This window comes from Delphinapterus leucas, chromosome 20 (assembly GCF_059928025.1).
Source record: "Delphinapterus leucas isolate spDelLeu-1000000601 "Yukka" chromosome 20, BTC_Dleu_Yukka2, whole genome shotgun sequence".
Classification (NCBI taxonomy): Eukaryota; Metazoa; Chordata; class Mammalia; order Artiodactyla; family Monodontidae; genus Delphinapterus; species Delphinapterus leucas.
In genome coordinates, this window is record NC_143148.1 from 6,381,224 (window position 1) to 6,408,935 (window position 27,712).

Below are 27,712 nucleotides of genomic sequence, written 5' to 3' on the forward strand. Positions count from 1 at the left end.
TGCCACAGGGAAAATGCCTGTGATGGGAGAAACAAAGGCAGGTGATGGGTGGGGCTCTTGTTCTTCTGGACTAGAAGGTGAGTTCTCAGAGAGGAATAGGCCAGGTAGACATAGGGTATGTGAATTTCAGGCACTCACAGGGTATGTGAATTCTGCAGATGGTCCTGGACTCTCAGGTACTATGTTCTCCATCCCACTTACTCTCCCACTGTGCTGGGGATCCTTCACCAGCAACCAAGTTCTGTGCTCTGTTCGTGACCACCCCCACCTCTGCCCCAGCAGGGGTCGGGCCTCTGCCCAAGACTTGCTCCTAGGGATCCTGGGGATTCCTGGGGATCCCTGGGAAAGGGCGATGCTGCTGTCCGTGGTGCTGATTCAGAGTCGAGTGCTGACTCAGGATGTCTGCAGCTCTGGGGCAGAGGAGGGGGAGCTGATCACAAAGAACAGGGACCCTAGGTCTGTATTCAGGAGGGTCAATATGTCAGATGTGCTGGAAAGGGTCCAGGTCTGCCTGCGAGGAAGCGCTCAGGGGAAAGGAAGATCTCTGTTTCTCCTCCCTGACCTTCTGGCAACCCTCAGGAATGTCCTATGGACATTCAACAACATAGGCTGTCGACACCGGTCCAAGTTCAGGGAAGGTGAAAGTTTTGTACTACCCTTTTACAGATGTGGTCCCATTTCATTTTCTGAACACCCCTGACAGAAAGGCGTAATCCCCCCAACAGAGAGAGGGTGCAGCTGACAGACGGATGAGTAGCTGTAGGTACTAGTCTCCAAAGACCACTCCAAACAATCCTACCCCTGCCTTATGCAAACATGGTTATCCTTTTATTACATAATGGAATTTATTATGTCTTCCTCTCGAATCTGGATTGGGCCCGTGACTGCTTTTCCCAATAAAATGTGGAGGACAAGACGTCCTGAGATTTGTATGACTCAGATATTAAGAAGGCCTGGCAGCTTCTGCTCCTGCCTCATGGATCCCTGGGTATCTGTGTAAGCAATCCAGGGGACTCTGATGGAAAGAGATGCTACACAGAGAAACCCTGAGGGGTTAGACCTTCATCCCCAGCCCCAGCAACCGTTTCAACACGACTGCCTGAAAGAGCTCAAGGCAAAACTAGAAATGAAACTGCCCACCTGGTCTCTGGCCAATCCATAGCACCATAAGATAGCATTAAATGATTGTTGGGGCCATTGGGTTTTAGGGTGATTTGCTGTGCAGCAATACATAACCAAACTAGCAGCCCACACGAATTATAGCTAATAGGGGAAAAGGGAAATTGGAGGCTTACTCACCACCAATTTTCTCACGTACTGTATGTAAGTACGTATGTAGGTACGTATGTATTTATTTATTTGCTGCAATGCACGGCTTGCGGGATCTTAGTTCCATGATCAGGGATGGAACACGGGCCATGGCAGTGAAAGCACCGAGTCCTAACTACTGGACCGCCAGGGAATTCCCCCACATACTGTATTTAAAGGATGACTTTTAAATGGTAACTTGAAGCCTTCAGTGAAGATAACCTGTGGCGTCTTTGTCAGGCTGGTGAGCTCCAAGCAACAGGGTGGCGCTGCCCGTGGTGCTGAAATAGAGCCAGGTCCTGAGCTCAAATATCGCCCAGCTCCAGGAGGGGTCTGATCCCTCAAGCATGGGATCCAAGACTCAGGCCAGGAAGGAAGCCATATAACCTGGAGTGGTGAAACGATAAGGTCTTCTTAACAGAAAAGGATTGGGGGACAAGAAGACCCTCTTATCAGTGGGCTGGGGTTCTCTTATTTTTCTCTCTGCTTCCTAGTTCATCCTCAGGGATGCTTCTGCATGTCTGCCTGTCCTAATTGCTTAAGGGAATAAAGGACAGTGAGCCTACAGGAAAGACCATGGGGCCTAAGGTTGAGGGCACTAATGGGGAGAGAGAGAAGGATTACAGGAGAGTATTGGACCTTATGTAGAGAGATTGAGAAATGAACTGATAGGAACTCATCGGGGAGGGACCGTCAGTTTCAGCAAGTAATTATAATAATAGAGAGAAGTATTCATAATCCTCATTAACTATTATATTTCAGGAAAAATGTTAAAATATGTTTTCTCGTAAGACCTTACTAGGTATGATTTGTACTTATTAAATAGAATGTTTAGATCTAGGTTTTGGAGGGACCAGCTGACTTTCCCTCATTCTTGAATGTTGATTGAACACCTACTCTATGCAAAGCACCATCCCACACATGAGGTTAAATGGTGTCACGGTATGGTCTATAACATCATCAACACCAGTTCCAGCTTCCCAGAGCCAACGACATTTGATTACCACCTTGGTAGACTTCCTTCTTTTTTTTTTCTGGGCATTTGTTTTCTCTATTATATGTCCTATTGGAAGTATGATTTTATGTTGTTCTATTTTATTTTTCTGGGCAATTACCTAGTCTTCTAAATTCAATTCTCACTTAAAAAAATATATTTATTTATTTAGTTAGTTAGTTGCACCAGGTCTTAGATGTGGCAGGCAGGCTCCTTAGTTGTGGCATGCGAACTCTTATTTGAGGCACGCATGTGGGATCTAGTTTCCTGACCAGGGATCAAACCCCGGCCCCCTGCATTGGGAGTGCAAAGTCTTAACCACTGCACCACCAAGGAAGTCCCCTCACTGTTTTTTTTAAAAAAGAGGGAATGTGCTATATTTAATAAAACTTTCAAATGAGGTTGGGCATTTATTTTGCTTCCACTTTATCTTGAGCGAAAGTGCTTTTCTTTTCTTTTCTTTTTATTTGGCTGTGCCGCGCAGTATGTGGGATCTCAGTTCCCCGACTAGGGATCGAACCTGTGCCTCCTGCAGTGGAAGCGCAGAGTCTTAGCCTCTGGACCTCCAAGGGAAGTGCCCCAAAATGCTTTAAGTTCACCACCTCTGGAGATTCATTTTACCAGTTCTTTCTAATTTGGCAACTGGAATAAACTTTCTAGAGCATAAACCACTCTTTGTAGGTGTTGTTAATTCAATTTGACTTCACATAAGCCCTTTAAAGCAGGTATTGCTATGATCATCCCCATTCTACAGATGAACAAACTGAGACAGTGCAGGTAAAGTGCTAAGCACACTGTCTAATAATCTCTGCTTGAATTTTTTCCCCTGATGCCCTGGCTAGCAGTGATTGAGGCTCAGCTTCCAGAGTTCCTAACACCCACGTCAAGCTTTGTCACCTGTATTAACTACATAATACATAATAGTCTGCCTGGTGGGGGTCTCTCTCACCCCCACCAGGCAGAGGGCTCAGAGGACTGTGACTTCGCTTGTGTCACCAGAACCTAGCACAGGACCAGCCTGGCACAAGGAGACCTCAGGAAATGACCATTCAACAGATGAACCAACGAGCCAGTGATGACAAGAACTGGCCCATGATGACCCTTGACGGTGACTTCATGGAGGCCATCTCATCTTACACTAAGGCATCATGGCTCCCCTGTCATGAGGAAAACATGGTCTCCACAGTGCCTGTCAAGTCACTCGTGACATCACTCACCACAGACCCGCACACCCTGGGGCTGTGCACCTCTGTCTTGGGATCCCTGGGGCTCTAGTCCCTTCATCGTGAGAACCTTTGAGCACCAGTTTTGGGGGGATCTGGTTTGGGGACCCTGGGTCTCAGTTTCTGAGGCCCAGGATCTCTGGTCTTCTGCGTCTAAGAGATCTGAATCTTTGGTCTTCTTTGGCCCTCAGATTTCAGTTTCGAGGGCCTGGGGGGTGAACTCTCCAGGTCTCTGGGCTTTGGTTGGGGAGAGTTGTCTCTGGAGTACTGGTTCTCTCGGCTGCTTGAAGTCTCAGGGGTCTGGGTCTCTAGGTCACTGGAACTCCGAGTCTCTATGGCACGGGTCCTAGGGACTAGTGAGTTTCAGGGATCTGGGTCTTTGGAACCCTCAGTCTCAGAAGTCGGAGGCTCTAGGGCTGATGCACGCGTAGAGACCTCAGCTTACACACACACTGTTCCCTCTCCCCACCCTACGCGTCCACACGCACCATTACCGCCCCTGCAGGTAATGCCTAGATCCATTCCGAGCCCCCACCTTCAGGCTCTCTGCGCTGCGCATGCGCTGTCTCCTTTTACACCCACGACCAAACCCCGCACTCCCACCTTCAATTCCCACCCGCAACCCCACCTCAAAGGGTAAAAATAATATGCTCTATAATCCCTCTAAAAGCCTATAATAATCCCAGTAAAGCAGATCATCCGAACACAGCCATTTCGCCTTTTAAGCGTCCTGCATGGTAACAGATTACTACCACAGCAAACAGTACACGCCCCACGTCCCTTGCCCGTGCGCAGGCGCAGACGGAAACAAGGCAGTGCATTTTGGGTGTGGTAGGCAGAGCGACACAAGGGGCCGCAGGGACTGCTGGGAGTTGAAGGCCGAGAGCCCAGTAACCACAGGTGCTTCGGGTGGAGCTGTTGCATGGGGTTCTGGGAGTCGTAGGCAAGACAGCCCCCAAGGCCTTGTGGTAGTCGTAGTCTCTGGAGCCACTTCCGCGCCGGAGTTCCGCGTGTTCGGCAGTTTGGACCATACAGCACCGCGTTCTACTCAGGTATTTCCTCACCAGCTGGTCGGCTCGTCAGCGCCCGCTCTTTGTTGCGGTGCCGTGTGAGGGTTGAGGGTCTCTCTGGGGGTGAAGCCACTCGCCTTTGATTTCCCAACGCTTGTATCGCAGAGGCCTTCTGACCGGGATCCCCACTTTGGGCACTGCGGTCCGGCCTGTCTCTTGCTCGCCCATCCCCTCCCCCAGGTTGGAATTCGACCATTTCCCTGCCCCCGCTTCCAACTGGGTACGTCCCGGAGGCCCCTACTCTGTCCTGGAACCTCTGTAAATGGTCCCATCATCCTCCCAGGTGCTCAGGCCCAAACCTCCAAGTCATCCTTCTTTTCTCTTTCCTCATGACCACATCCTCCACCCCAGTCCAAGTCCTGTGCAAGTCCCGTGGACCCTACCTTCAAAATAGATACAAAATCCTACCTTTTCTTGTCATCTCCACTGCCAGCACCCCAGTCCAGGCCACCATCATCTCACTGACTATTGCCATAGCCTCTTCCCTGGCCTCGCTGCCTCTGATCCTGCCTGCCACGGCCTGTTCCCCACACAGCAGCCAAAGGGAAACTTTTAAAACCCAAGTCAGATCGTATCCCTTCTTCGCGCAAAACCCTCCCATGGCTCCCATCTCTCTCTGAATAAGATTAAAACTGTATCATGACTTATGAGCCTCTGACAATCTGCACAGACTCATCGCCTGCCAGGGTCTTCTTCACTCAGGAGTTAGACCCCTAGGACCGAGTGACCATAGATTTAGGGGGAGAAGAGAGATGAGTCCAGGGTGACTTTATGTCTTGTCCTGGGGAGGAGCTGGAAGTGGCAGTCCTCTCAGGAGACAGGGAACAGCTGGGCAAGCACAGGTTTCTCCCTGTGGGGAGCAGGGTTGCTGGTCAGTTTGGGCGCCTAGGATCCCAGAGGACCAACGGGGATCCTCAGTGGGGCATCTGGAGGACCAGCCCGATGGACGTCATTATTCAGAGTCACCCACAAGGAAAATGAGCTGGGAAGGACCTGAGAACCATAGAGGACTCTCCAAACGAGACTGGAGGCTGAGCAGGAAGCAGACCAGGAGAGCGAGGGAGAATCAAGTCAAAGCCGGGGGTGGGATAGGGTGTGTGTGCGGGGGGAAGATTTCAAGAGGGCGTTGCTCAGCTGTGACGGATGTGGCGAATGGTCATGGCCAATGGGTCCTGAGGGCTGCTTGCTGGGCCCAGTGACAAGGAAGAGTACTCTGGGCAGAGGGAAGAGCAGTGCTAACACTTTCCTGGGTAGGTGTTTCCGGGGGTGTTGGAGAGTAGAGGCCAGAGTGGCTGAAGGAGAGTGGAATGTGAGGTCAGAGAAAAAGAGAGCCTCATGAGACATAAGCTTTTACGGAAGTGAGATGAGATGCATGGGAGAATGTAGAGGAGATACTGGGCAGGATCCCACTGGCTGTTTTGTGGAGAATTGTGTGTGTAGAGGAGGGGAGGGTGGGGCAGGGAGACCAAGGAGGAGCCTCCTGCAGTAAGAGAGACATGGCTCAGCTCAGACTAGGGTCGCGGTTGTGGAGATGCTAAGGAGTGTTGGGCTTCTGTTTTGAAGCTACAAACAGGATTTGCTCCATTCTGGTTGGGCATATGGGGTTTGAGGTCTGAGGAGGATGCCCCAGGTGCATCTTCAGTGGTGCATTTGGAGGAAAGGCTGGTACTTGACATTGCAGTTGGGAGTCACCCACAGGGAGAGTGAGAAGAAAGAGCAGTCGTGGGTCCTGGACCACAAGGCTCCTACCCTGAGTAGCTGGAGGGATGGAGCTGCCCTTTACCGCAAGAGAAGCAAGTTTGGGAAGGGGAATCAGGAGTATAGGTTTTGAGATGCCTGTCAGACGTCTGGGTTGCACTGGTCCTTAATTGGTGTTACAGGCAGTAAACATACAAGTCACATAAAATGATTCCACACATTCTGGTAAATCCTGGAAACAGGGTGACCTGCTCAGGGGCTACTGCACTAGTTCAGCCTGGAGATGATGGTGGCTTGGGGAGGAGGGACTCAGTCTGGTGGGTTTTCATGGGTTCCCCAAGCAGGTGGGTCCAAGAAGAGAGGGTTGGAATTTTTGGCTGGGTGGGGACAGATGAGGTGGGGGGCACAGAAATGAGTTAAAACTGGGCTGATCCAAGTCTTGGTAAGGCCACAGAAGCTTTCGGGAGATTCTGAGACCACAGCAATCCTGGAGGCCCACACCCCGCCCTCCCCCCGCCCCCAAAACAGAAGAAGCCACAGTTGATCTCCTTGGAGGTACGACCCATGCTGCCTCTGTGTCTCCCTGGAGGAGATGACTGCCCTGCCTTTCAGAGGATACAATCGGGACCAATGCCTAGAGACAGTATCCCACCCCCACCAAAGTGAAATCCAGTTGGTCTTTTCTGTCCATCCCCCTTCCCCTAACAGAGCTGCAGTTCCCTGGACTCCCTCTGTTCTTAGATCACTGACCCCTCCCAAGCTCTCTGAACAGCCCTGGAAGCCCAGGTCAGTGATAACCACCCTGTCCTTCTGACCAGGGTTGTAAAAGGGCTGGCCTCCCTGGAGACTGTGAAACTGGCCCTTAATAAGCACCTCCATCCCTCCAAACAGAATCCGACCTAATTCTGGGTGTAACTTGCCTGTCTCTCCCTCTCCCCTCCACCTCTCCCAACCAGCTCCTTCTCTTCTTGGTGTGTAATGGGTGTAATCCAAGAAGCCTTCCTGGAGGCACTAGCTTCCTTAAACTAGAATACAGTTGACCCTTGAACAACATGAGTTTGAACTGCGCTGGTCCCCTAATACTCTGATTTTTTTTTTTTCCAATAAATACATACAGTACTACACCATCCGCGGTTTGGTTGAATCCGCGGATGCAGAAACAGGAAGGCCGACTGTAAAGTTATGCGGCTTTTGGCTGCGTCCCTGGCCCCCGTGTTGTTCAAGGGTCAACTGTATACGTATAACCCTCCCTTACTCTGGAAAAGGCCTACTCGGCCTGCATTATTCCTGGCAGACACTACGCAAGCAGCCTCTGTAGGCAGACTCCTGCAATCCGGAATCCACGTGTAACCCGCCTCCCCTCTCCACCTATCCAGGAGAAGCCGACACTCCCGTCTCGCCAGGACCCCGCGATGCCCGCCCCGCAGTGCGCCTCCTGCCACAAGGCGCGAGCCGCCCTCCGCCGTCCGCGCTCGGGCCAGGCGCTGTGCACCAACTGCTTCTGCGCCGCCTTCGAGGCCGAGGTGCTGCACACGGTGGTCGCGGGCCGCCTGCTGCCGCCCGGCGCCGTGGTGGCCGTGGGCGCCTCGGGCGGCAAGGACTCCACTGTGCTGGCGCACGTGCTGCGCGAGCTGGCCCCGCGCCTGGGCATCTCGCTGCACCTCGTGGCCGTGGACGAGGGCATCGGCGGCTACCGAGACGCGGCGCTGGCGGCCGTGCGGCGGCAGGCAGCACGCTGGGAGCTCCCGCTCACCGTCGTGGCCTACGCAGAGCTCTTCGGGGGCTGGACGATGGACGCCGTGGCCCGCAGCACGGCCGGCTCCGGCCGCAGCCGCTCCTGTTGCACCTTCTGCGGGGTGCTGCGACGCCGGGCGCTAGAGGAAGGGGCGCGCCGCGTGGGAGCCACGCACGTCGTGACGGGTGAGCGCAGGCGCGGTGGGAGGAACGGGCGCATGCGCGGGCGAGGGGTGGCCATAAGCCCACTGAGGCGCATGCCCCAGAGGTCGTAAAGGAGACTGCGTATATCCTAATTGGAGACGCTAAAATAGGAGGACGGGCTGTGCATGCGCACTGAAGGTTCGTAGTATGTGCGTGTCCTTAGGATGGGCATGGTAAGCTTTTGAGTCACTGCCATCATCTTTGTACACACACGCTGGCAAATAGAGGGGTGGTAGGGTACTCTCTAGGGGCTAGGGCTGTGGTTCTCTGCGCTTTTTTTTTTATGACATTGTGTCCCTTGTCACAAAAGGAGGGGTATGAAGGGGCATCTCCCATCAGAAAGCATCTGTAGTCAGAACGCAACTGTGTCCTTTTCCCTAGTTGCTTCTCCTCTTTGATAACACTTTGTCTGTACCAAACAAATAATTTGTACCAAATTGGTAATTACCAAATACCAATTATTTGTACCAAACAAATAATTGTTGATCATTTATTGTGTGCCAGATGCAAGCTATATAGCATAGAACAAACTACCTAACCTTGGTTTCCTCTTTTATATAATGGGGATATTAATACTATCTAGGTCCTAGAGTTACTGGGAATTAGATGAATTATGGGAATTACGTATGAAGCACTTAGACAAGACACTGAGAAACAGTAAACATATAAATGTTTGCCGTTATGATGATGCACAAGACAGTCTCTGCTCCTGTCCGTTTCTCACATATGTAATTATAACCTGATTATAATTATTTCCTGTGCCACTAAGGAAAGTGACACAGGAGGACCTAGTGAAGGGAGAAACATGGGGATTAAGGAAGTGTTTCCTGAGTGAGCGGAGACCTGAAGCCGAGTGGGTAACTAGGTGAAGGACAAAACGGGGGTGGGAGAGGTTCTGAGCAGAGGAAACAGCTTATGCAAAGGCCCTGAGGAGGCAAAGTATGGCCGACTTGAGAAGCCCTAAGACCAGTGTTTTACTATAGACTCAAGTATAAGATGACAAGTTGCAGAATAAGTAGAGATTGAGCTTCAAATTTATGGTGACTGTTGTGTAACTATGCACTTACTTTCTCCCTGGTCCTTCTAAATACCATAATCTGCATTCCCAGAGGCACTTGTGTCAACAGCCCACTTGAGCATCTCCATCAAATGCCATTTTGACGTCTGTGCGGTCTGAAGTACACTTCACTAGACTGAAATTATATCTGTAGCCTAAAGCAGTGTTACTCACTACCTGAAAGGGCACCGAGCACAGAGCCTGGTTTGCAATAAGAGGGGGGCAAATGAGGGCATCCCAAGTTGCTCCACGGGAGCCTGGTGTGTTCCCCTCTCCTTTCTCACGGGGTCCACCCGCAGCCTCCCGCTGACCGCCCCACGGTACCGCGGGGTCTCCTCCCGCGGACCCGCCGGCCCCAGCGTCCCCTCCTCACCGGCTCGCGTCTCTCCCCCAGGACACAACGCCGACGACATGGCGGAGACGGTGCTCATGAACTTCCTGCGGGGCGACGCGGGCCGGCTGGCGCGCGGCGGGGGCCTGGGCTCTCCGGGCGAGGGGGGCGCCCTGCCGCGCTGCCGCCCGCTGCAGCTGGCCTCGCAGAAGGAGGTGGTGCTGTACGCGCACTTCCGCCGCCTGGACTACTTCTCGGAGGAGTGCGTGTACGCGCCCGAGGCCTTCCGCGGCCACGCGCGCGACCTGCTCAAGCTGCTGGAGGCGGCGCGGCCGTCGGCGGTGCTGGACCTCGTGCACTCAGCCGAGCGCCTGGCGCTGGCCCCGGCCGCGCGGCCCCCGCCCCCCGGCGCCTGCTCCCGCTGCGGGGCGCTGGCCAGCCGCGCGCTCTGCCAGGCCTGCGCCCTCCTGGACGGCCTGAACCGCGGCCGGCCCCGCCTGGCCATCGGCAAGGGCCGCCGGGGGCTGGACGAGGAGGGGCCGCCGGGTCGCCGCGGGAGCCACAGCCGTCCGGACCCCCCACTTCGGAGCCCATCCCCGGCTTCTAGAGACTCCAGTTCTCCGCTGGGATCCGACGACGACGTGGGAGTGCGGGGCCGCCTGTAAATGACACTGTGAAGGAACCCGAGTTACCTTAGCCCGGGCTTCGGTGTGAGGTTGGGAAGGGGTCGGAACCCCTTACCTGTGGTCCTGCAGAAGCTGGGGCTCTGGGCTCCTGGGGCTGCGGAGGACTCCTGGGTGTCTGGGGGACCCCTGGGCCTCAGAGAGGAGAGAACTAAACAACTTTCCATTTCTGAGCGAGTGGGAATTAGGGGGCTGCTTGCCTGTACCTCTGTGGGGTTTTGGGTGTGCTCAGATAGTCCTAACCCTTCTTGAGCGCCTACTGTGTGCCTGATGTTTCATGTTTGCCTGCAGTGGGATAAGCAAAACCATGTAACTTGATGGGCACGTCAGTTGCAGCAATCGTGATGCTTCTGTGTGAGCGCTGTGTACAGGGCAGGCGCTGGATCATCTCATTTCATCCTCACCACGATCTCATTGGCTGTAGCCTGAGCCCCATAACTGGCCTGAGGTCACCTCGCTGGAGCCCCAACTGGGGGCTCACACCCAGGTCTGCCTGGGGCTCCTCAAGACGGTGTATTTAGCCCTTACCCCCCCTCTCCCCGCCCACCACCACCTGAATCTCTGTGTGATGGGTGGGGAGCCGCTGGGTGAGCTGCCCAGACCTCAGATTTCCGGAGGCAGAGCTGGGTGAACCTGGGTCAGTGGCTTAACCTCTCTGGTCTTCCATTTACTCCTCTGAGAATGGAATCAAAGCCTCCTAGCAAAGCACTGTTGTGAGTATTTGATAAAGCACTCAATAAATGGTGTCCAACTTCGTTGTTCACATTAAAGTTCGGCCCCCCGGGGGGCTCTGGGTTGCAGGGTTGCCTCCCTGCCGGTCCAGACAGGTGTGAGGCTCAGAAACTTCCTGCCTGACCCCTGGGGAGACTTGGTGTCCTCAGTCCCACCTCCAAGCTGTGCTGGGCTGGTTCCTTGTCAGGAGTGCCCTCCTTTCCCATCTTCCAGCTCACATCCTCCAGGGGCCTCCTGGAAGCATCCCTGATTCTCTCCTCCCACCCTGCCCAGCCCAGGACATTAGGACTCTCCCAAACCCCAGCCCTTGGGTCCTGTCCTCCAGCCATCCACACTTTTTGGGGCTCGCTTTTCCTAATTAGATTGGGCTGGAAGGCAGGGACCAGAGACCGCACCTCCTCGGTGAGTTAATTGAGCATCAGGATAATTATTCATTCGACAGACGTTTATTGAGCACCTCATCTGTGGCCCACGTGCCAAGTGCTAGGAATACTGCAGTGAGCAAAAGACAAAAAGCCCCTGCCCCCGTGAAGTTCACAATCTGGGAGAAACAGACAATAAGTCAATAAAAATAAAATGTCAGGTAGTGATTAATGCAACAAAAATAGAGCAGGATAAAGAGGGAGGGAGACAGCAAGAGCCAGTGTCCATAGGGGTCAGGGCAAGGCCTCTCTGAGGAGGTGGCATTTGAGCCGAGACCAGAATAAAGCAAAGGAGTGAATTATAAAGCCATCTTGGGGGAGAGCTTTCCAGGCAGAGGGAACTGCCGATGCAAAAGCCCAGAGGTGGGAATAAAGTTGGTAAGTCCAGGGAACAGCAAGGAAGTGTGGTCAGGGCGGAGTGGGCAGGGAGAAGAAGAGCAAGAGTTGAGATCAGGTGGTAGCCAGGGCTGGTCCTGCAACATCTCGCAGAGGCAGGAGCCCATCTCCGTTTTCTAAAAATCCCTGCAGCTGCGGTGGAGAGAACGGGCTCTAGGGGGCGCAAGATGATCACGGTCAATTGGAATGATTCTAGCGCACCAGGCACTGCGGAACGCTCCTTCCTTGCGTTTTGATCCCCAATTTTACAAAGGGTAAATTTTTGACTCAGAGGGGTGAAGTGACTTTCCCAAGGTCACACAGCAGCAAGTCAGTGAAGGAGCTAGGGCTCTTGAACCTTTTTGCTATGCCGCCTGCTGGAAGCAAGAGGACCTGGGCCCTTGTTGCAGGTCGGCCACTGATTCACCCTGTGGTTTTGGGCAAGGGACTGTTCTGTAACCGAGTTTCTCCCGTCACACCTTCACACCAGGAGGTGGGTGGTTGGTTAGATTTCTGTTGTGGTTTAGAGCAGCACTATCCAATAGGAATATAATGCGAGCCATGTGTGTAATTTCAAAATTACGAGTAGCCATATTTTTAAGGGGGGGAGGGGAAAATTTAATAATGTATTTTATTTGACCCACTATATCCAAAATATTACTATTTTAACATGTAATCAATACTTTAAAACCTTGAGGATGGGACTTCCTGGTGGCTCAGTGGTTAAGAATCCGCCTGCCAAGGCAGGGGACACGGTTTTATCATCCCTGGTGGGAAGATCCCACGTGCCGCGGAGCAGCTAAGTCTGTGTGCCACAACTACTGAGCCTGCGCTCTAGAGCCTCCGCACTACAGCTACTGAAGCCCACGCGCCTAGAACCGGTGCTCCGCAACAAGAGAAGCCACAGAAATGAGAAGCCCGCGCACCGCAACGAAGAGTAGACCAGAGAAAGCCCGCGCCTAGCAACGAAGACCCAGCACAGCCAAAAATAAATAAATTAATTAAAACCTTGAGGGTGTTTTACCTTTTTCTGGTACTAAGTTTTCAAAATCCGGTGTGTATGTTACACTTACAACCCGTCTCTATTCAGATTCAACCACGGTTCTGTGGCAAATGTGACAAGAGGGCCTCGAGTGGGAGCTGGGGAAAATGCTGTTCTCAGCTCCAACCACAAGGGGGTCACTGTGACCACACCTTGCATTGGGTGGCCATTGACGGAAGAGCAAAGTCTTTCCTTCCGCTGATTGGCTGGGGAGCTTTGCTCTCTCCTCCCACCTCCCCACCGGCCCCCCCTGGCCTGAGCCAGCCTCCAAGGGCGAGAGACACAGTCTGGCAGAAACCTGAAGGTCCCCTGTGAACACTGGAAACCTTCCATGACCTCAAGATCCATGTGTACATTCATTCATTCATTCATTCTGCAAATATTTATCGAGCACCCAATTTGTGACAGCAATGAACAAAACAAAAACCTGCCCTCGTGGGAGAGGCCAGAAAAGGAGGAAAATAAGTAGAGTATGTGGTGTGTCAGATGGTGATAAACTGATTAATCGGGGGATGGGAAGCATGCCACACATGTGTGTAGGGTGGATACGGCAGACCTCGAGGAGGAGATGACATTTGAGCAGAGACCCACACAAGGTGAGGCAGTGGGCTCTGCAGATTTGCGGGAAGGGCGATGCTGGCCAGGGAACAGCATGTGCACACGCCAAGGGAGGCAGGCGAGTGGTGGAGCAGGTAACTGGAGGAGAGAGGTAAGAGGGGCCAGACTGCATGGGCACAGCTGTGATTTTGAGGCGGAAGCCACGGAGATTTTGGAGCAGAGGAGTGATAAAGGATCATCCCTTTATTCACGAAGCCAACGTTTGCTGGCATCTCCCAGGAGCCAGGCCCTGCACGGGGCGCTGGGGAAACAGAGCTGGGTGAGCCCCAGTCCATGCCCTCAGTGGGCTCTCTGTCTGATGGGGGAGGTGGCATGGACCGACACTGGCAAATCAAGACCCAAAGGGATACGTGTCACGGCGGGGGTTAGTAAGGGCACAGGGGAGCCCAGAGATGGGGCGACCAACTTAGCGTGGGGTGTCACAGAACGCTCTCTGAAGGAGGTAGTATTTAAACCAGGCCCGAGAAGATGAGTAAGAATGAGCACAGGGAAAAGGGTGGAGGAGGACGAGTGCACCTGCGGCCCAGAGAACAGCAGGTGGAAAGCCTGCAGGGAAGGACACACCGTGAACCGGGCGGAATGGCTGCTTCTGGTGCAGGTCGCCTGGGTAGGAGCTGGTGAGGGCGGCCAGCGTCCCCCCACCCCACCCCCAAGAGGGTCAGAATGCCATTGCACAAGGCAGATTTCCCGCTGGGGTGATGGGGCACCAGGAAGGGTTTAGAGCTGACAGGTCTTGCCCCGGGTGTCAGAAAGAGCCTTCTGGGTCTGTGTCTAGGAGGACTGTGGGGTGGGGCTGGGGGAGGGGGACTTAAAGGCCAAGAGGCCAGGGAGAAGCCAAAACCATTAGGGGGTGGGAATGGTGGGAACAGAGATGAGGGCTATTTAAGAAGTCTGGAAATCCTACTAAACTCTAGGGTGTGCTTTGTAAGTATTAAGAGCTCCTGCCTAACCCCCAAAACTGTAAATACAAGAGAAACCTCTCCTAAACAGGCTGACCAAAAATAAAGATGTTTGCCACTTAGGCAGATGGCCGTGGTGAACACAGCCGAGTCTTTCTGAGGGAGAAAGTCGTGGTAAACAAGGAGGGTGGGGCACGGGTGTTGCCCAGGCAAGAAGCCTAGTCATCGTGGAGCAGGGCTTTGGCTGAGGCGGAGGTCAGGAGATTTTGGGGCAGAGGAGTGATAAAGGATCATCCCTTTATTCACGAAGCCAACATTTGCTGGCACCTCCCAGGAGCCAGGCCCTGCACGGGGCGCTGGGGGAACAGAGCTGGGTGAGCCCCTGTCCCTGCCCTCAGTGGGCTCTCTGTCTGGGAGCCCATGGGCCCTGGTGAATGCAGCCCTTACCTAAACACAAGGGGTCCCTTATACTTATCGAATGTCTGTGAAAGGACCAGGACTTATGAGGCTCCCCACGCCTTAAGGTACCATCCCCTGGAGTCAGAAGCATTCTTCCCTGCAAGGATTTAGAACCCAATCTCAGAAAGATGGGCTTCCCCATCTTCCCCCTGTGTGTGCTCTCCCAGGGCTGGGTAATTAGAGATTCCTGTCAGGTCTGAAGATGTAGAGGCATTGGGTGCAGAGATTCTGGGGAGAGGAAGGCCCTCAATAATCACTTTCATTCAGCCTGTTTTCATAGAGCCCCTGCACATGCCAGGTACCAGAGTGGGCTCCAGGGATTCAGCAGTGACCACCTTAGACAATGTCCCTGCCCTCATGAAGTCTCAGTCTGAGTGAGAGAAATGTTTCTTCATTCCATAAATGTTTACTGAGCACCTACTATGTGCCAGGGAACAGAAGCCAAGAAAGCAGGCAAAACCCCCTGCCCTGTCAGAGATGGCACTCAAGTTGTGGGAGATAGACTACACAGAAAAGGAGATAAATAAAACACGAGGGACATCCAATGGTGATAAATGCCATAGAGAAAAAACAACAACAACAATAAAAAAGGAAGCAAACACATAAAGTAATTATAGATTGAAGTGAGGCATAGGAAGGAAACCAACAAGGGGCTGAGATAGAAACTAGAGGGGAATGTCTACTCTAGAGAAGGTGATCATGGGCAGAGGGATGGGACGCGTGTCCCAGGCAGAGGGAACAGCAAAGACAGGCCCTGAGGTGGGAAGGCACCTACCATGTCAAGAAAGTCAAGGAAGTCTAGGGGGTCTGAGGCACAGTGCGTGACGAAATGGTGAGGCTGGAGAGGCGGACATAAAGCCAGACACAGAGTGCCTTGGAGGTGTTTAGGTTTTATTACAATTGCAGTGGGAAATCATAGATGGGCTTTAAGCAGGGTTTAATATGATACTCTTTTATATTTTAGGAACACATTGGCTGCCAAGTGGAGAATGAACTTAGTGTGGGGTAGGAGTGGGGGGAGGCGGGAACGTGAATGTGGAAGCAGGTGGGAACGTTGAATGTGGAAGCAGGGAGACTAGCTTGGATGCTCTTGCACCTGTCCCGGTGAGATATAAGGGTAGTTTGGACAAGGGTGAGTGAGAGGAAGTAAGTGGGTGGATTCAGTGTCTATTTTGACACTAAGGTGACGTGAATTGCCAAAGTAGGAAGTGGGCGTGAGGGAGGGATCAAGGACCACTCCCAGCTTTTGACAGAAGCAACTGGGGAGAGGACGGTGTCACCACCAACAAAGGGAAATAAGTGATTGATGATGGAGATGGAGGGAGGTGGGGCAGAGATGTTCGTTGGCTGTTGACGGGGCATCAGGGACACGCAGGTGTGTATGCAGAGGCTGCCTGGCATATAGCAGATTCAGGTGCTGACTCAGAGCCATCTAAGAGATTACCCAGAGAGAGTTTGGGTGACCAAAGAGACACATGAAATCAGCAGCAGAGGAGCATGGAGTCAGATGGACTGCGGTTCCAATCCAAGCTCCACCACTTGCTTGTTGGGCAACTGACCTCATTTCTCTCAGTTTCCGCATCTGTAGAATGGGTGTGATTGTGTGCCCCTCACAGGGCCAATGGGGGAATTAAGCAAGACATGACACTTAGGAGGTACTAGAGAAATTGCCAACCAAGAGCTGATGGGGGACAGAAGACAAAGGTGAGGGTCCTTTGTTTTTTTGTTTGTTTGTTTGTTTTTGGCAGCCTGTGGGATCTTAGTTCCCTGACCAGGGATCGAACCCATGCCCCCTGCAGTGGAAGGGTGGTGTCCTAGCCACTGGACCACCAGGAAATTCCCAAGGTGAGGGCCCATTTGCATATACCAGAAACACTCTTTGCACGAACTCTCAGACGCTGGGGCTGTTCCAGTACACGAGGATCCAGCAGAGAACTCCCCGCCCTCGATGGCATGGAGACAGATTTGGAGACAGAATAGCATGGCATTTAACAGCCAGATGACCCAGCTTCCAATCCCGGCTAATGCCATTTGCACAAGTGACTTCTGCCTGAGACCCAGTTTCCTCATCTCTAACGCGGTACTAACTAGGTACTAACTAGGTACTAACTAACTAACTAGGTACTAACCCTAACCCTAACCTCATGAAGCTCTTGTGAGGATTAAATGTGATAATGTATGGAAAGTCCTTGACAACCTGCCAGATTTGTATTATAAATGGAGATAGAGACAGGCATTTGCTGACAGGGAGTCAGGAGCCCCCAGGAGAGAGGACCCCCTGGCTTCACAGTCCCTCAGCCTCCAGGTGGCTGGAGACCACCTCCCCCATCACCCATTCCCACAGGTACACCCTGGCTGCTACCTCCATCAGAAGAGCTCCACCTCTAAAACCACAAAACCCCACGTCCCACCGCAAAGACACCCTGACCCTCTCTGTGCAGCCCTCCCTCCACCAAGGCCCTTCTTTCTGCACTTTGTTTACCCCTACATTCTGCCCCTTTACCACACCCCCTCCCACTGTCCTTTGCTGGAGGAAAACAAAACAAAATCATCCAGCTGCTCAGAGGGCGCCTCTTTAAATTCCTGATCACCAACCTCACCTGGGAACCTCCTAGCCGTCCTCCCCTCCCCAGCCAGGTGCCCGTTGAGATGAGTTGGCCCGGGCCTCCTCGTCTCCCTGGCCCAGCCCTCCCTCCATGTCTGGCCACCCGACCCACACCCCACCTGCAAACTCCCCCTCCTTCCTTCCTGAGCCAGGGAAGACGTGTCTCTCCTTTGGTCTGGGGCTAATCCCACCACTCGGCTGGGCAGTTGCACCATCCACGCCTTTGTTTTCGGGCATCCCTGAGGTTGTTAAGAGCTCTTTGTCTGGGTTTGTGTCGTGGTACCACCACTCAGCTTTGTGTAACCTTGGATGGGCGTCTCCGCTTCTCCTTCTGCACGTGGAGAATAATAAGTGTACCTTTCTCACCAGACCCTGGGAAGGGTTGGATGAGTTAACTTACGAAAAATGCGTTAAGACAGTGTGGGACACACAAATTAGCGCTCAGATGGAACTGAGGCTCAGATCACCTCGGGAGACCATAGGGAGGATTCAGAGAGTCCAGGAGTTTGTATGCTTCCTCCTGCGCTTACCAGCTGGATAACCTTGGACAAGCCACTTCCCCCTTCCCCCAGCCTCCGTTTCTCAGACTGTAAAATGGGTCCAAGATAGTCCCTAGCCCATGGAGCCTGGACTTTCCACGACCTCACCGCCCTCATTTACTTCTATTTTCTTCCCTGGCTCATGCTGCACCAGCCACACTGGCCTCCTCACTGGTCCCCAGACACATCAGACCTCCTTCCACCTCAGGGCCTTTGCATATGCTGCTCTCTCTGTCTGGAACAGTCTTCCCCCAGTATCCCTGACAATCTGCAGGTCTTTGCTCAAAGATCCCCTCAGTCAGGCCTTCCCCAGACACTGACCTCCTCCTTAGCACTTAGCACTCATAACTTGTAATAGTATACATTGTGTTTATTTAACTTTCTTTTGCTTGGTTGCCTTTCCTTCCACAATGGAAGCATCAGGAGGGTAGGGATCTCCGTCTATTTTGTTTATTGCTATATCCTCAGCACTTAGAACCATGCCTGATACCTAGTAGGTGCTCAAGAAATATTTGTTGAATGGAAGGAAGGATAGGGAGAAAGGGAGAGAGGAAGGGAGGGAGGGAAGGAGGAATGAAAGAAGCTAACCCACATAAAGAAGTTACCTGGATACACAAATTGTGGCTAATCCATACGGTGTTGTATGACCCAGCCTTAAAAAGGAAGGAAATTCTTGGGACTTCCCTGGTGGTCCAGTGGTTAAGAATCTGCGCTTCCACTGTAGGGGGTGCAGGTTGGATCCCTGGCCTGGAAAATAAGATTCTGCACGCTGCATGATGCAGCAAAACAAAGTAAAAAAAAAAGGAAGGAAATTCTGACATGAGCCTTGAGGATATTACGCTCAGGGAAATAAGGCAGACACACACAAAATAATCACACAATTACTACATGATGGCACTTATATGAAACACCTAGAGTAGTCAAATTTATAGAGACAGAAAGTAGGATGAAGGTTACCAGGGCCTGGGGGAGGGAGGATGGGAAGCCCGTGTTTCATGGGGACAGAGTTGCAGTTGGGGAAGATGAAAAGGTTTTGGAGCCGGATGGTGATGGTTGCACAACCAAGTGAATGTACTTCATGCCATTTAAAAATGTTTTAAGGGACTTCCCTGGTGGCGCAGTGATTAAGAATCCACCTGCCAATGCAGGGGACATGGGTACGATCCTTGATCCTGGAAGATCCCACATGCCGCGGAGCAACTAAGCCTGTGCGCCACAACTACTGAGCCTGCGCTCTAGAGCCCGTGTGCCACAACTACTGAATCCCGCACGCCTAGAGCCTGTGGTCCGCAACAAGAGAAGCCACCGCAATGAGAAGCCCGTGCACCGCAACAAAGAGTAGCCCCTGCTCGCCGCAACTAGAGAAAAGCCCGAGCACATCAACGAAGACCCAACGTAGCCAAAAATAAATAAATTAAAAAAAATTTATTTTAAAAAGTGTTTTAAATGGTAAGTTTTATGTTATGTATCTATTATATTTATGTATTTATTATGTTATGTATGTATTATACTTCACCACAATAAAAAGTTTTATTTTTAAAAAGTTTTGAACATTAAAAAAAAAGCAGAAGGAAGAACATGGCACAGCACCTGGCTGAACCAACACCTCAGTACATGTGTGGGTTTTGTTTTTGGTTTTGTTTTTTGACAATTTAACGCTGGAAATGCATTTTTTTTAACTTTTAATTTCGTATTGGAGTATAGTTGATTAACAATGTTGTGTTACAATGTTCATTGCAGCTCTATTTACAATAGCCAGGACATGGAAGCAACCTAAGTGTCCATCGACAGATGAAAGGATAAAGAAGATGTGGCACATATATACAATGGAATATTACTCAGCCATAAAAAGGAATGAAATTGAGTTATTTGTAGTGAGGTGGATAGACCTAGAGTCTGTCATACAGAGTGAAGTAAGTCAGAAAGAGAAAAGCAAATACCATATGCTAACACATATATATGGAATCTAAAAAAAAAAAGGTCGTGAAGAACCTAGGGGCAGGACGGGAATAAAGATACGGAACTACTAGAGAATGGACTTGAGGACACGGGGAGGGGGAAGCGTAAGCTGGGACAAAGTGAGAGAGTGGCGTGGACCAAATGTAAAATAGATAGCTAGTGGGAAGCAGCCGCATGGCACAGGGAGGTCAGCTCGGTGCTTTGTGACCGCCTAGAGGGGTGGGATAGGGAGGGTGGGAGGGAGGGAGACGCAAGAGGGAAGAGATATGGGAACATATGTTTATGTATAGCTGATTCACTTTGTTATAAAGCAGAAACTAACACACCATTGTAAAGCGATTATACTCCAATAAAGATGTTTAAAACAAACAAACACCAACAAAAAAATGTTGTGTTAGTTTCAGGTGTACAGCAAAGTGACCCAGTTATACATATACACGTATTTTCAAATTCTCTTCCCATTTAGGTTGTTTTATAATATTGAGCCGCGATACCCAGCTTAGGCAGACCGCCCTCTGGAAACACTGTCCCCGCCCCTGGGGCTTCATCAGGCCCTTCAACACTGCCACCCCTTCCCACCCCCCACCCCCATTAGAGCACAAATCACACCAGACTGACTTTCCTGTTGCCTCTTAGGCCTTTCCTGCCAGACCGTGAGTTTCTTGAAGGCAAGGACTGTGGCCATATGTTCATTCATTCATTCATCATCAAATATTCTTTGAGGACCCCTGTCGTGGCAAACAGTACTGTGGTGGGTGGAGTAGGGAGCAAAGCAGCCCAGAGTGGAGTCTGACGGGAGGGGAATGAATAGCCTGGCAGTGATACTGAGGGAACTAGGGGCTGGAACGGGGAGGATAAGGCAGTTAACTGAGCCCTATTTGTGGTTGCATCCCCAGCATTTTTCTTGCGATCCCTGGGGTTTGCCGGGGCCTTGCGCTCAAGCTAGTGTTCTTTCTAGGAAGAGGGAGATCTCAGGTTTACCTAAGCCTTCTAGCTCAGCAGAGGGTCCCCACGAGTCCCCCAAATCACAGCCTTCTGCTCAAATGGAGGGGGGGCAGGGCTTGCGCTTACCAGGAATTTGTTTTGTTGTTAATTCTTTATTTTGAAATAATGATAGACTCCCAGGAAGCTGCACAGAGAGTACAGAGTCCCAATACCCTTTCCCCAGCTTCCCCCAGGCCTGACAGCTCAGATAACCGCAGTCCAAACTCAGAGTCGGGAAATCCACGAGGGTACCATGCTGTTGACCGGACTACAGGTCTCATTCGGTGTTCGTTGTCTACGTGCATCTAGTTGCCTGTGCACCTATGTGCACGTGTGTTTCTGTGTAATTTTATCCCAAGTGTAGATCCGTGTAACCACAATGGCATCAAGATGCAGATCTGAACGCTCACAGAGCAGCTGCCCGTGCCACCCCACACCTTCAGAGGGGTTTCTGTTTGTGCATCTCGCCCTTCTGGTTTACCAGGGCCTGAGCCAAGACCTTCAGTTCAAAGCAGCGAGGGCCCTCAGCAGAGCCAGTTCACGGGAAACAGACACGCACAGGGGGCTAGGTGGGCATGTGGATTCAGAGGCACAGAGGGACTCCCTAGGGGCAGAGACCAGCCCAGGGGGAAAGGGGAGGAAAGTGGTTTGGGAGCAAGCCCCGGGGTTGGTGAGGGAGGGAGGGTGCAGAGACGTGGCCTCTTGAGTCGCTGCGTGGTGGTCCGGATGGGCTGCCCAAGCCCAGAGACAGATGCAGTCATTAGGGAATTTAAGAGGCTGGGGGAGGGGCTGAGGCCAGCTAGCCCTGCCCAAAGTTAGGATGAGTCCCCCAAACCCAGGCCCTCCTCTGTCTGCCTGGAACCATTCCCCACCTGTCCCCCTCTTTCTGGGTCCCTGTCCCCCTCTCTCTGGGTCTCTGTCCCCCTCTCTCTGGGTCCCTGTATCCCACTCTCCCCTGACCTCTCTGCAGAGCCTGAGTTGGGGGGCACAAGTTCTGCCCTGAGCCCCCGCCCTCACTCCCTGCCGGGGCCCTTGCTCCCGCACCCTTCAGGACTGTGTGGACCACAAAGTGAGAAAGCCTAGGAGACAGGACCACCTGGTACCAGTTGCCTCCAGCACCTCCAGTCTCCTGCCGGCTTCTCTCTTCCTCTGCGGCTGTGTGTCCTCTGCGTCCCGCTCTCCCTCCGTCTCCCCACTGTCGCCTGCCTGGGCCTGCATCTCCGCCTCACTGTTCCTGTATCACCACTTCTTTATCTGTCATCTCTTGGCCTCCTTTCATCATCACTGCTATTATTCTGTATGAGTGTGTTTGGAGTTGGGGTACCTCTGCCTCTTTTCTCTCTCTTCATTTTGTTCTCTTTCTCTGTGCCTGTTTCTATTCTGCCTCCCCCTTCTTCCCTCTGTTTTTCTGTTTCTGTCTCTCACTTTTCCACACTCACCTCTCCATGAGTGTCTGTCCCTGTGCCCTGTCCCCATCTGTTTTGTCTCTTTCTATCTGCCTCCCTTCCGCATCTATATTTATCTGCTCTTTGTCCGTCTCCCTAAATTCTATCTGCCTCTGACTCTTCTCTCTCTGGCCTGTATTTCTCTTACTCCTTCTCTGCCTCTCCACCTTCATATGCTACTTCTCTCACATTTCCTAGATTCTCTCTCCTCCCATGGCAGCCCCTCTCTCTGTCTCTGTCCCTCCTTCTCTCAGACTCTCTCCCACCCCCACCCCGTCCACCCTGCCCTGGGGTCCCCCTCCCTGGATTCCTTCCAGATTACAACACCTTCACCTACCAGGCAGGCAGGTTCTCATTAACAATTGGGACTACTTCTCTGGTGAGAGAGGAGAGAGAAGAGATGGGACACGCTATCCTGGAATGGGAAGTAGGCAATAAAAAAAAAAAAGTCAGAAGGGTGGAGGAGAAGCACCAGCTACTCAGACCAGAAATAAAAGGCCTCCATGAGTGACAAGGAAGCAAGACATCTTCCCCACTCCTCCAGACAGGAGACATCAGGGCAGGACCTGAACCCATCTCAGCATCCTCTCTCCAGCCACCAAGGAGCCCCCAGACCCTGCCCTCCTGGTTTCTGGCCTCTATTCTGTCCCTCATCCATGTCTCTAAGGTCTTAGTCTCTGTCTAAGACGCTCTGTCTCTGACCTATAACTTCTGGGTCTCTCGCAGCCTCCTTAACCCTCACTTTCTCTCTGCATCTGCCAGAATCCAACCCCCAGCCCTCAGAATGTTCCTCCTGCTGACAGCACTTCAGATCTTGGCTGTAGGTAAGACAGCAGTGGGGCCTGGACTCTGAGAAGAGATGGGGAAGGGTCCTGGGGACCCGATGTGCTCACAGATGACCTGATGAGAAGGGGCAGGGAGTAGTTTGGGGATCATGGCTGAGGAGCATACTGGAGGGGGCGCCTAAGTTCTAAGTTGTGGAGGTATTAGGAGGTTGCAGGGTCCAGGGGGTTGTAGGAGACGGGGAGAAATAAAAGAGGAATTGAGAAAAACTATCAGGTCTTGACTGGGTCTTATTAGAAAGGACAGCAGGACACTTCTTGATTGTGTTAGGGAAGAACTAATACGGGAAAGACAACGTGTTGCCAGAAATGATGGTGGGAATGATGATGGGATGCTGAGCTCCCGGCAGGGAGAGTGGGTGTGGGGAGAGATAGTGGATCCTGGGGGGTCACATTGAGTGAGAAGTTTGGGGAAGGGACAGGGAGCTCCCTGAAGGTGTTGGAGGATTACTGGGTGGAATTGTGCTGTATTGTGAAAAGTGATGACAGAAAGTATTCATGGAAAAGCAGAGTCAAGCATAGTAGCTGTATCAGGACCCTGGATGAGGTGGCCCTGGGATCCAATAATAGATACTATGGAGGTGCCTGTGGGTGGGGGGGTGTCAGAAAACTCCCTGGTTATGTCGGGACAATAATGGGGGCAGTGTTGGGCATATCTCATATAGGGTGGGGTAGATAAAGGTGGGTGGTTTAAGGATTAGGCAGAAAAGGGGGGATTTGTGGATTCCAGATATCCTAGAGAGTTGGGGGTAGATGGAGAGCATTTGTTCATCTACTTTCCCCACTCCACCTCACCCTTGCCTTCTCCTAGCCATGGCACAGAACCAAGGGGACAAGATAATTGGTGGCTCCAGATGCATCCAGAACTCCCAACCATGGCAGGCAGCCCTACTGGCAGGTCCCCACCGTAGTTTTCTCTGTGGAGGGTCCCTGCTGTCTGACGAATGGGTCATCACTGCTGCTCACTGTGCCCATCCGTGAGTGAACCCCTCTTTATTCTTCTGCCAAGTGAATTCCAGAGTCTAGCCCTGTGTAGAACCCAGTGTAGTAGCTGGACCCTGGTTTGGGGTCTAGATAAGAGCTTAGAACAACAGACCCGGCTCAGAACGTGGAATCCAGCCATAAATCTTGAACTCAGTTTAGATTCTAAAAGCAGATCAACCGTTTAGAACCCATACACAAGCTTAGAGTCCCACACAGAATCTAGAATCTAACACATAACCTGAGATCCATCCAGAGGCCAAGCTCTACATAGAGACTAAGATTAGGAATCTGTTCCAGAGTAGTGGTTGAATTCTGCATACAGTCTACCTTCAGAAACTCAGGACTCCCCTCAGAACACTGCCTGGAATCTAGAGTCAGGTTCAGAACCCACAGTCCAGCCATAAATCCAGAAACCTGCTTACAGCTCAGAGCATAAGATAAAGACAGAACCTGAAGCTTGTTCTAGATCCAACATTTAATCCAGAGTCTAGTCTACAGCTCCTCTCTGAGCAGCCTAGAACCCAGACCTCAACCCACCATCTACATCCCAGAATGGAGACCATAATCCAAAGCTTCATATTGAACCCAGAGCCCTTCTCAGATTCTAGACTGAAACCTGGACCTCAGACCCCAGACTAGAAGTCAAAGTCCAGATAAAAGCTCACCCAGTGCCCATAAACCAGATATAATGTCATAAACTAAAGTTCAGTGTAGAACCTAGGGCCCAGACTCTAGAATGGGAACCAACATCTAGAACCTGGGATCCTGACCATAACCTGGAGCTCCATCTAGAACCCAGAGCCTGGCCTGAGGTCAAGGGCTCAGACCAGAGTCTAGAACCAAGAGCCCAGACTATCACCTGTAATTTGATCCAAGACAGAACCCAACCTAGAATCAAGAATGCAGACCAGCGTTTAGAGCCCTGAGCCCAACTGGAGCACAGAGCTCAAACCGTTGTCTACAACCCAGGTCATAAACTAGAGCTTAATCAAGAACCCAGAACTCAACCTAGAAACTGGAGCTCACACCAGTATCTAGAAAGTGTGCTATTGTCCAGATTCAATCTAGAACCCAGCTCCTGGCTTAGAGTCAAAAGTTCCGGATGTGTAGAGTCCAAAGGCCAGGCTAGAACTGGAATGGAGCCTCCCTGAAGCAATGGAGTAACTGGAACGGATACTCCAGAATATCAATTCTGATCTAGAGCCACAGCCCAGAGTCTCACTTAGAGCTCAGAGTATTGATCCAGGTGCAGACCCTAGGACAGAGACAAGACCACTCAACCATCACCTGATACCCAAGTGAGAAGGCAAAGTGCAGCCCACAAGGGGAAGGGGAGAATGGTAGGATCGGGTCCAGAGAGAAAGCCGAGGCTGGGGGAAAGTGTACAGGATGCCAGGAGACACTCAGCTTGCAGTTAGAGGGAGGGTTAGACTGGAGGAAAACTCATCACCAGGGAAGGGAGCATCGCTGGAGGGTGGGGAGAGGCCTCCAGGTCAGATCCTCAGCAGCACTACTCTTGGGGGTCATGGGCCAGGAACCTTCGAGTTGCCCTGGGAAAGCACAACCTGAGGATTTGGGAGGTAACACAGCAGGTGCTGCGTGTGGTCCGCCAGGTGCCACACCCCCAGTACAACCCCTGGACCATCGAAAACGACCTGATGCTGCTGCAGCTGGAGCAGCCCGCTCGGCTGCGGAGGGCAGTGAGGCCCATCGCCGTGGCCAGCTCCTGTGCCAGCGCAGGGACTTCCTGCCTTGTGTCGGGCTGGGGCACAATATCCAGTCCCAACGGTGAGAGTCCTGCGTCAGGAAAGAGGGGCGGGAGTCTGCGTCCTGAGGCTGAGGGGGGAGGGGCCGGGGGTCTGGATCCTGGGTCTGAGCGGGGAGGGGCTGGGGCCTGGATCCTGGGTCTGAGGGGGGAGGGGCTGGGGCCTGGATCCTGGGGCTGAGGGGGGAGGGGCTGGGGCCTGGATCCTGGGGCTGAGGGGGGAGGGGCCGGGGGTCTGGATCCTGGGTCTGAGCGGGGAGGGGCTGAGGGCCTGGACTCCTGGGTCTGAGGGGGGAGGGGCCGGGGGTCTGGATCCTGGGTCTGAGCGGGGAGGGGCCGGGGGCCTGGATCCTGGGTCTGAAGGAGGAGGGGCTGGGGGCCTGGATCCTGGGTCTGAGGGGGGAGGGGCCGGGGGTCTGGATCCTGGGTCTGAGGGGGGGAGGGGCCGGGCACCTGGATCCTGGGGCTGAGGAGGAGGGGCCGGGGGCCTGGACCCTGAGGCTGAGGGAGGAGGGGCTCAGGCCCTGACTCCTGGGTCTTGGTGGAGGGTAGACTCCATTGTAACCCCTCAGTGCCCCTGCAGCCAGGTTCCCCAAGTTTCTGCAATGCGTGAACATCAACATCTCCTCGGATCAGGATTGTCAGTGGGCCTATCCTGGAGCCATCACCGCTGGCATGATCTGTGCAGGGGTCCCCCAAGGTGGGAAGAACTCTTGTCAGGTGAGGCCCAGGGAGAGCATGGGCAGGGGGATTGTTTGGAGCAGGGACTTAGGTACCAAAGGACCGCAGGAACATGACGATCAGGGGAGCCCCCCCCCCCCCCGCCAACTCCACACACACAGAGAACAAGAGAGGTTGTAATAGCCGGGCTGCCTCCACACCGTTCGCCCTTGGGTACCGGACCTCAATTTCCTCATCTGTCCCATGGGGGTAGCAGGTCTTAGTCGGTGGAATGAGATGAGCTAGTCCATGGAGAGAGCACAGAGCTCTGATCACCACTGTCATTGCCATCATCACATACAGGTACCTGGAAAGCTGGGCTCAGGTCCTCTAGAGATCTTAATCCTTCCCTGAGCAATGGCTCCAGAGACAGGGGATGTGGAAACACACACATAGTTTTCTAGAGACAGAGCTAAGATGAAGAGGGGCCCAAGGGACAGAGACAGAGTGGGAACCAGTGACCCCAACGCCCAGGGGCTGAGATCTCCAGAGCCCCTGCCCAGGGGCCTCAGCCCACCCCCATCCCATCTTTGCCTCTCGGGTTCTCCATGCCCACGGCTCTGGTCATCTGTCTGTGGATGTCTCCATCTCTGTCTCTCCCCCTCAGGGTGACTCCGGGGGACCCCTGGTGTGCAGAGGAGAGCTCCAGGGCCTCGTGTCCTGGGGGATGGAGAACTGTGCCCAGCCTGGTTACCCCAGCGTCTATACCAACCTGTGCAAGTACCAAACCTGGATCCAGGAGACCATACAGAGCAGATCTTAGCTGGTGTTACAGAATATCACCTGCCCACATGCTCCCCAAGACCCTGCTCTTCTTTCCCAGAGCAGTTCCTTCAGGGGTTCTCTCTGCACCCCACCACATCCCCGTCATTATTCAAGGTGCCCCTGAGACACACAGAGCAGGAGTGTGAAGGCAAAGGCGCTGCACTGGCACCATATTCCAAAGAAGACAATTTTCAAAACTCTTAGTGTCTGTAAAAACCAGGGAAATACTACTAATAAAACTTTAACAATCCTAAA

The 27,712-nt window shown here is 52.7% G+C and overlaps 2 protein-coding genes across 6 annotated transcripts; both read left to right on the top strand.

The window, feature by feature from the left end:
- The first annotated feature begins 4,492 nt into the window (after positions 1 to 4,492).
- Positions 4,493 to 19,536, top strand: CTU1 (cytosolic thiouridylase subunit 1). The gene is given in 5 exon segments (XM_022586177.2): positions 4,493 to 4,577; positions 7,670 to 8,213; positions 9,683 to 10,164; positions 10,167 to 13,582; positions 19,095 to 19,536. Coding segments are annotated over 3 exon segments (1,050 nt in total). The 5' UTR covers positions 4,493 to 4,577; positions 7,670 to 7,705; the 3' UTR covers positions 10,227 to 13,582; positions 19,095 to 19,536.
- A 2,731-nt stretch (positions 19,537 to 22,267) lies between these two features.
- LOC111180506 (kallikrein-14) lies at positions 22,268 to 27,712 on the top strand. 5 transcript variants are annotated; one of them, XM_022584887.3, is made up of 6 exons: positions 22,268 to 23,048; positions 23,144 to 23,205; positions 24,035 to 24,200; positions 25,742 to 25,995; positions 26,556 to 26,692; positions 27,300 to 27,712. In XM_022584887.3, the coding sequence occupies exons 1-6, from the start codon at positions 22,885 to 22,887 to the stop codon at positions 27,453 to 27,455; spliced, it is 939 nt and encodes a 312-aa protein (XP_022440595.3). In that variant the 5' UTR covers positions 22,268 to 22,884; the 3' UTR covers positions 27,456 to 27,712. The 5 variants fall into 5 exon arrangements, with proteins under 5 accessions (XP_022440595.3, XP_089758320.1, XP_089758318.1 ...); XM_089902194.1 differs by having other exon boundaries at positions 22,268 to 23,008; XM_089902192.1 differs by having other exon boundaries at positions 26,556 to 26,672; positions 27,300 to 27,388.

Excerpts from the sequence above, each read along its gene's own strand:
- LOC111180506 (XM_022584887.3), top strand. The coding sequence starts at position 22,885 with ATGAGTGACAAGGAAGCAAGACATCTTCCCCACTCCTCCAGACAGGAG. Across the intron at positions 23,049-23,143 it reads CCCTCATCCATGTCTCTAAG|AATCCAACCCCCAGCCCTCA; the intron begins GTCTTAGTCTCT and ends TGCATCTGCCAG. Across the intron at positions 24,201-25,741 it reads GCTGCTCACTGTGCCCATCC|GAACCTTCGAGTTGCCCTGG; the intron begins GTGAGTGAACCC and ends GTCATGGGCCAG.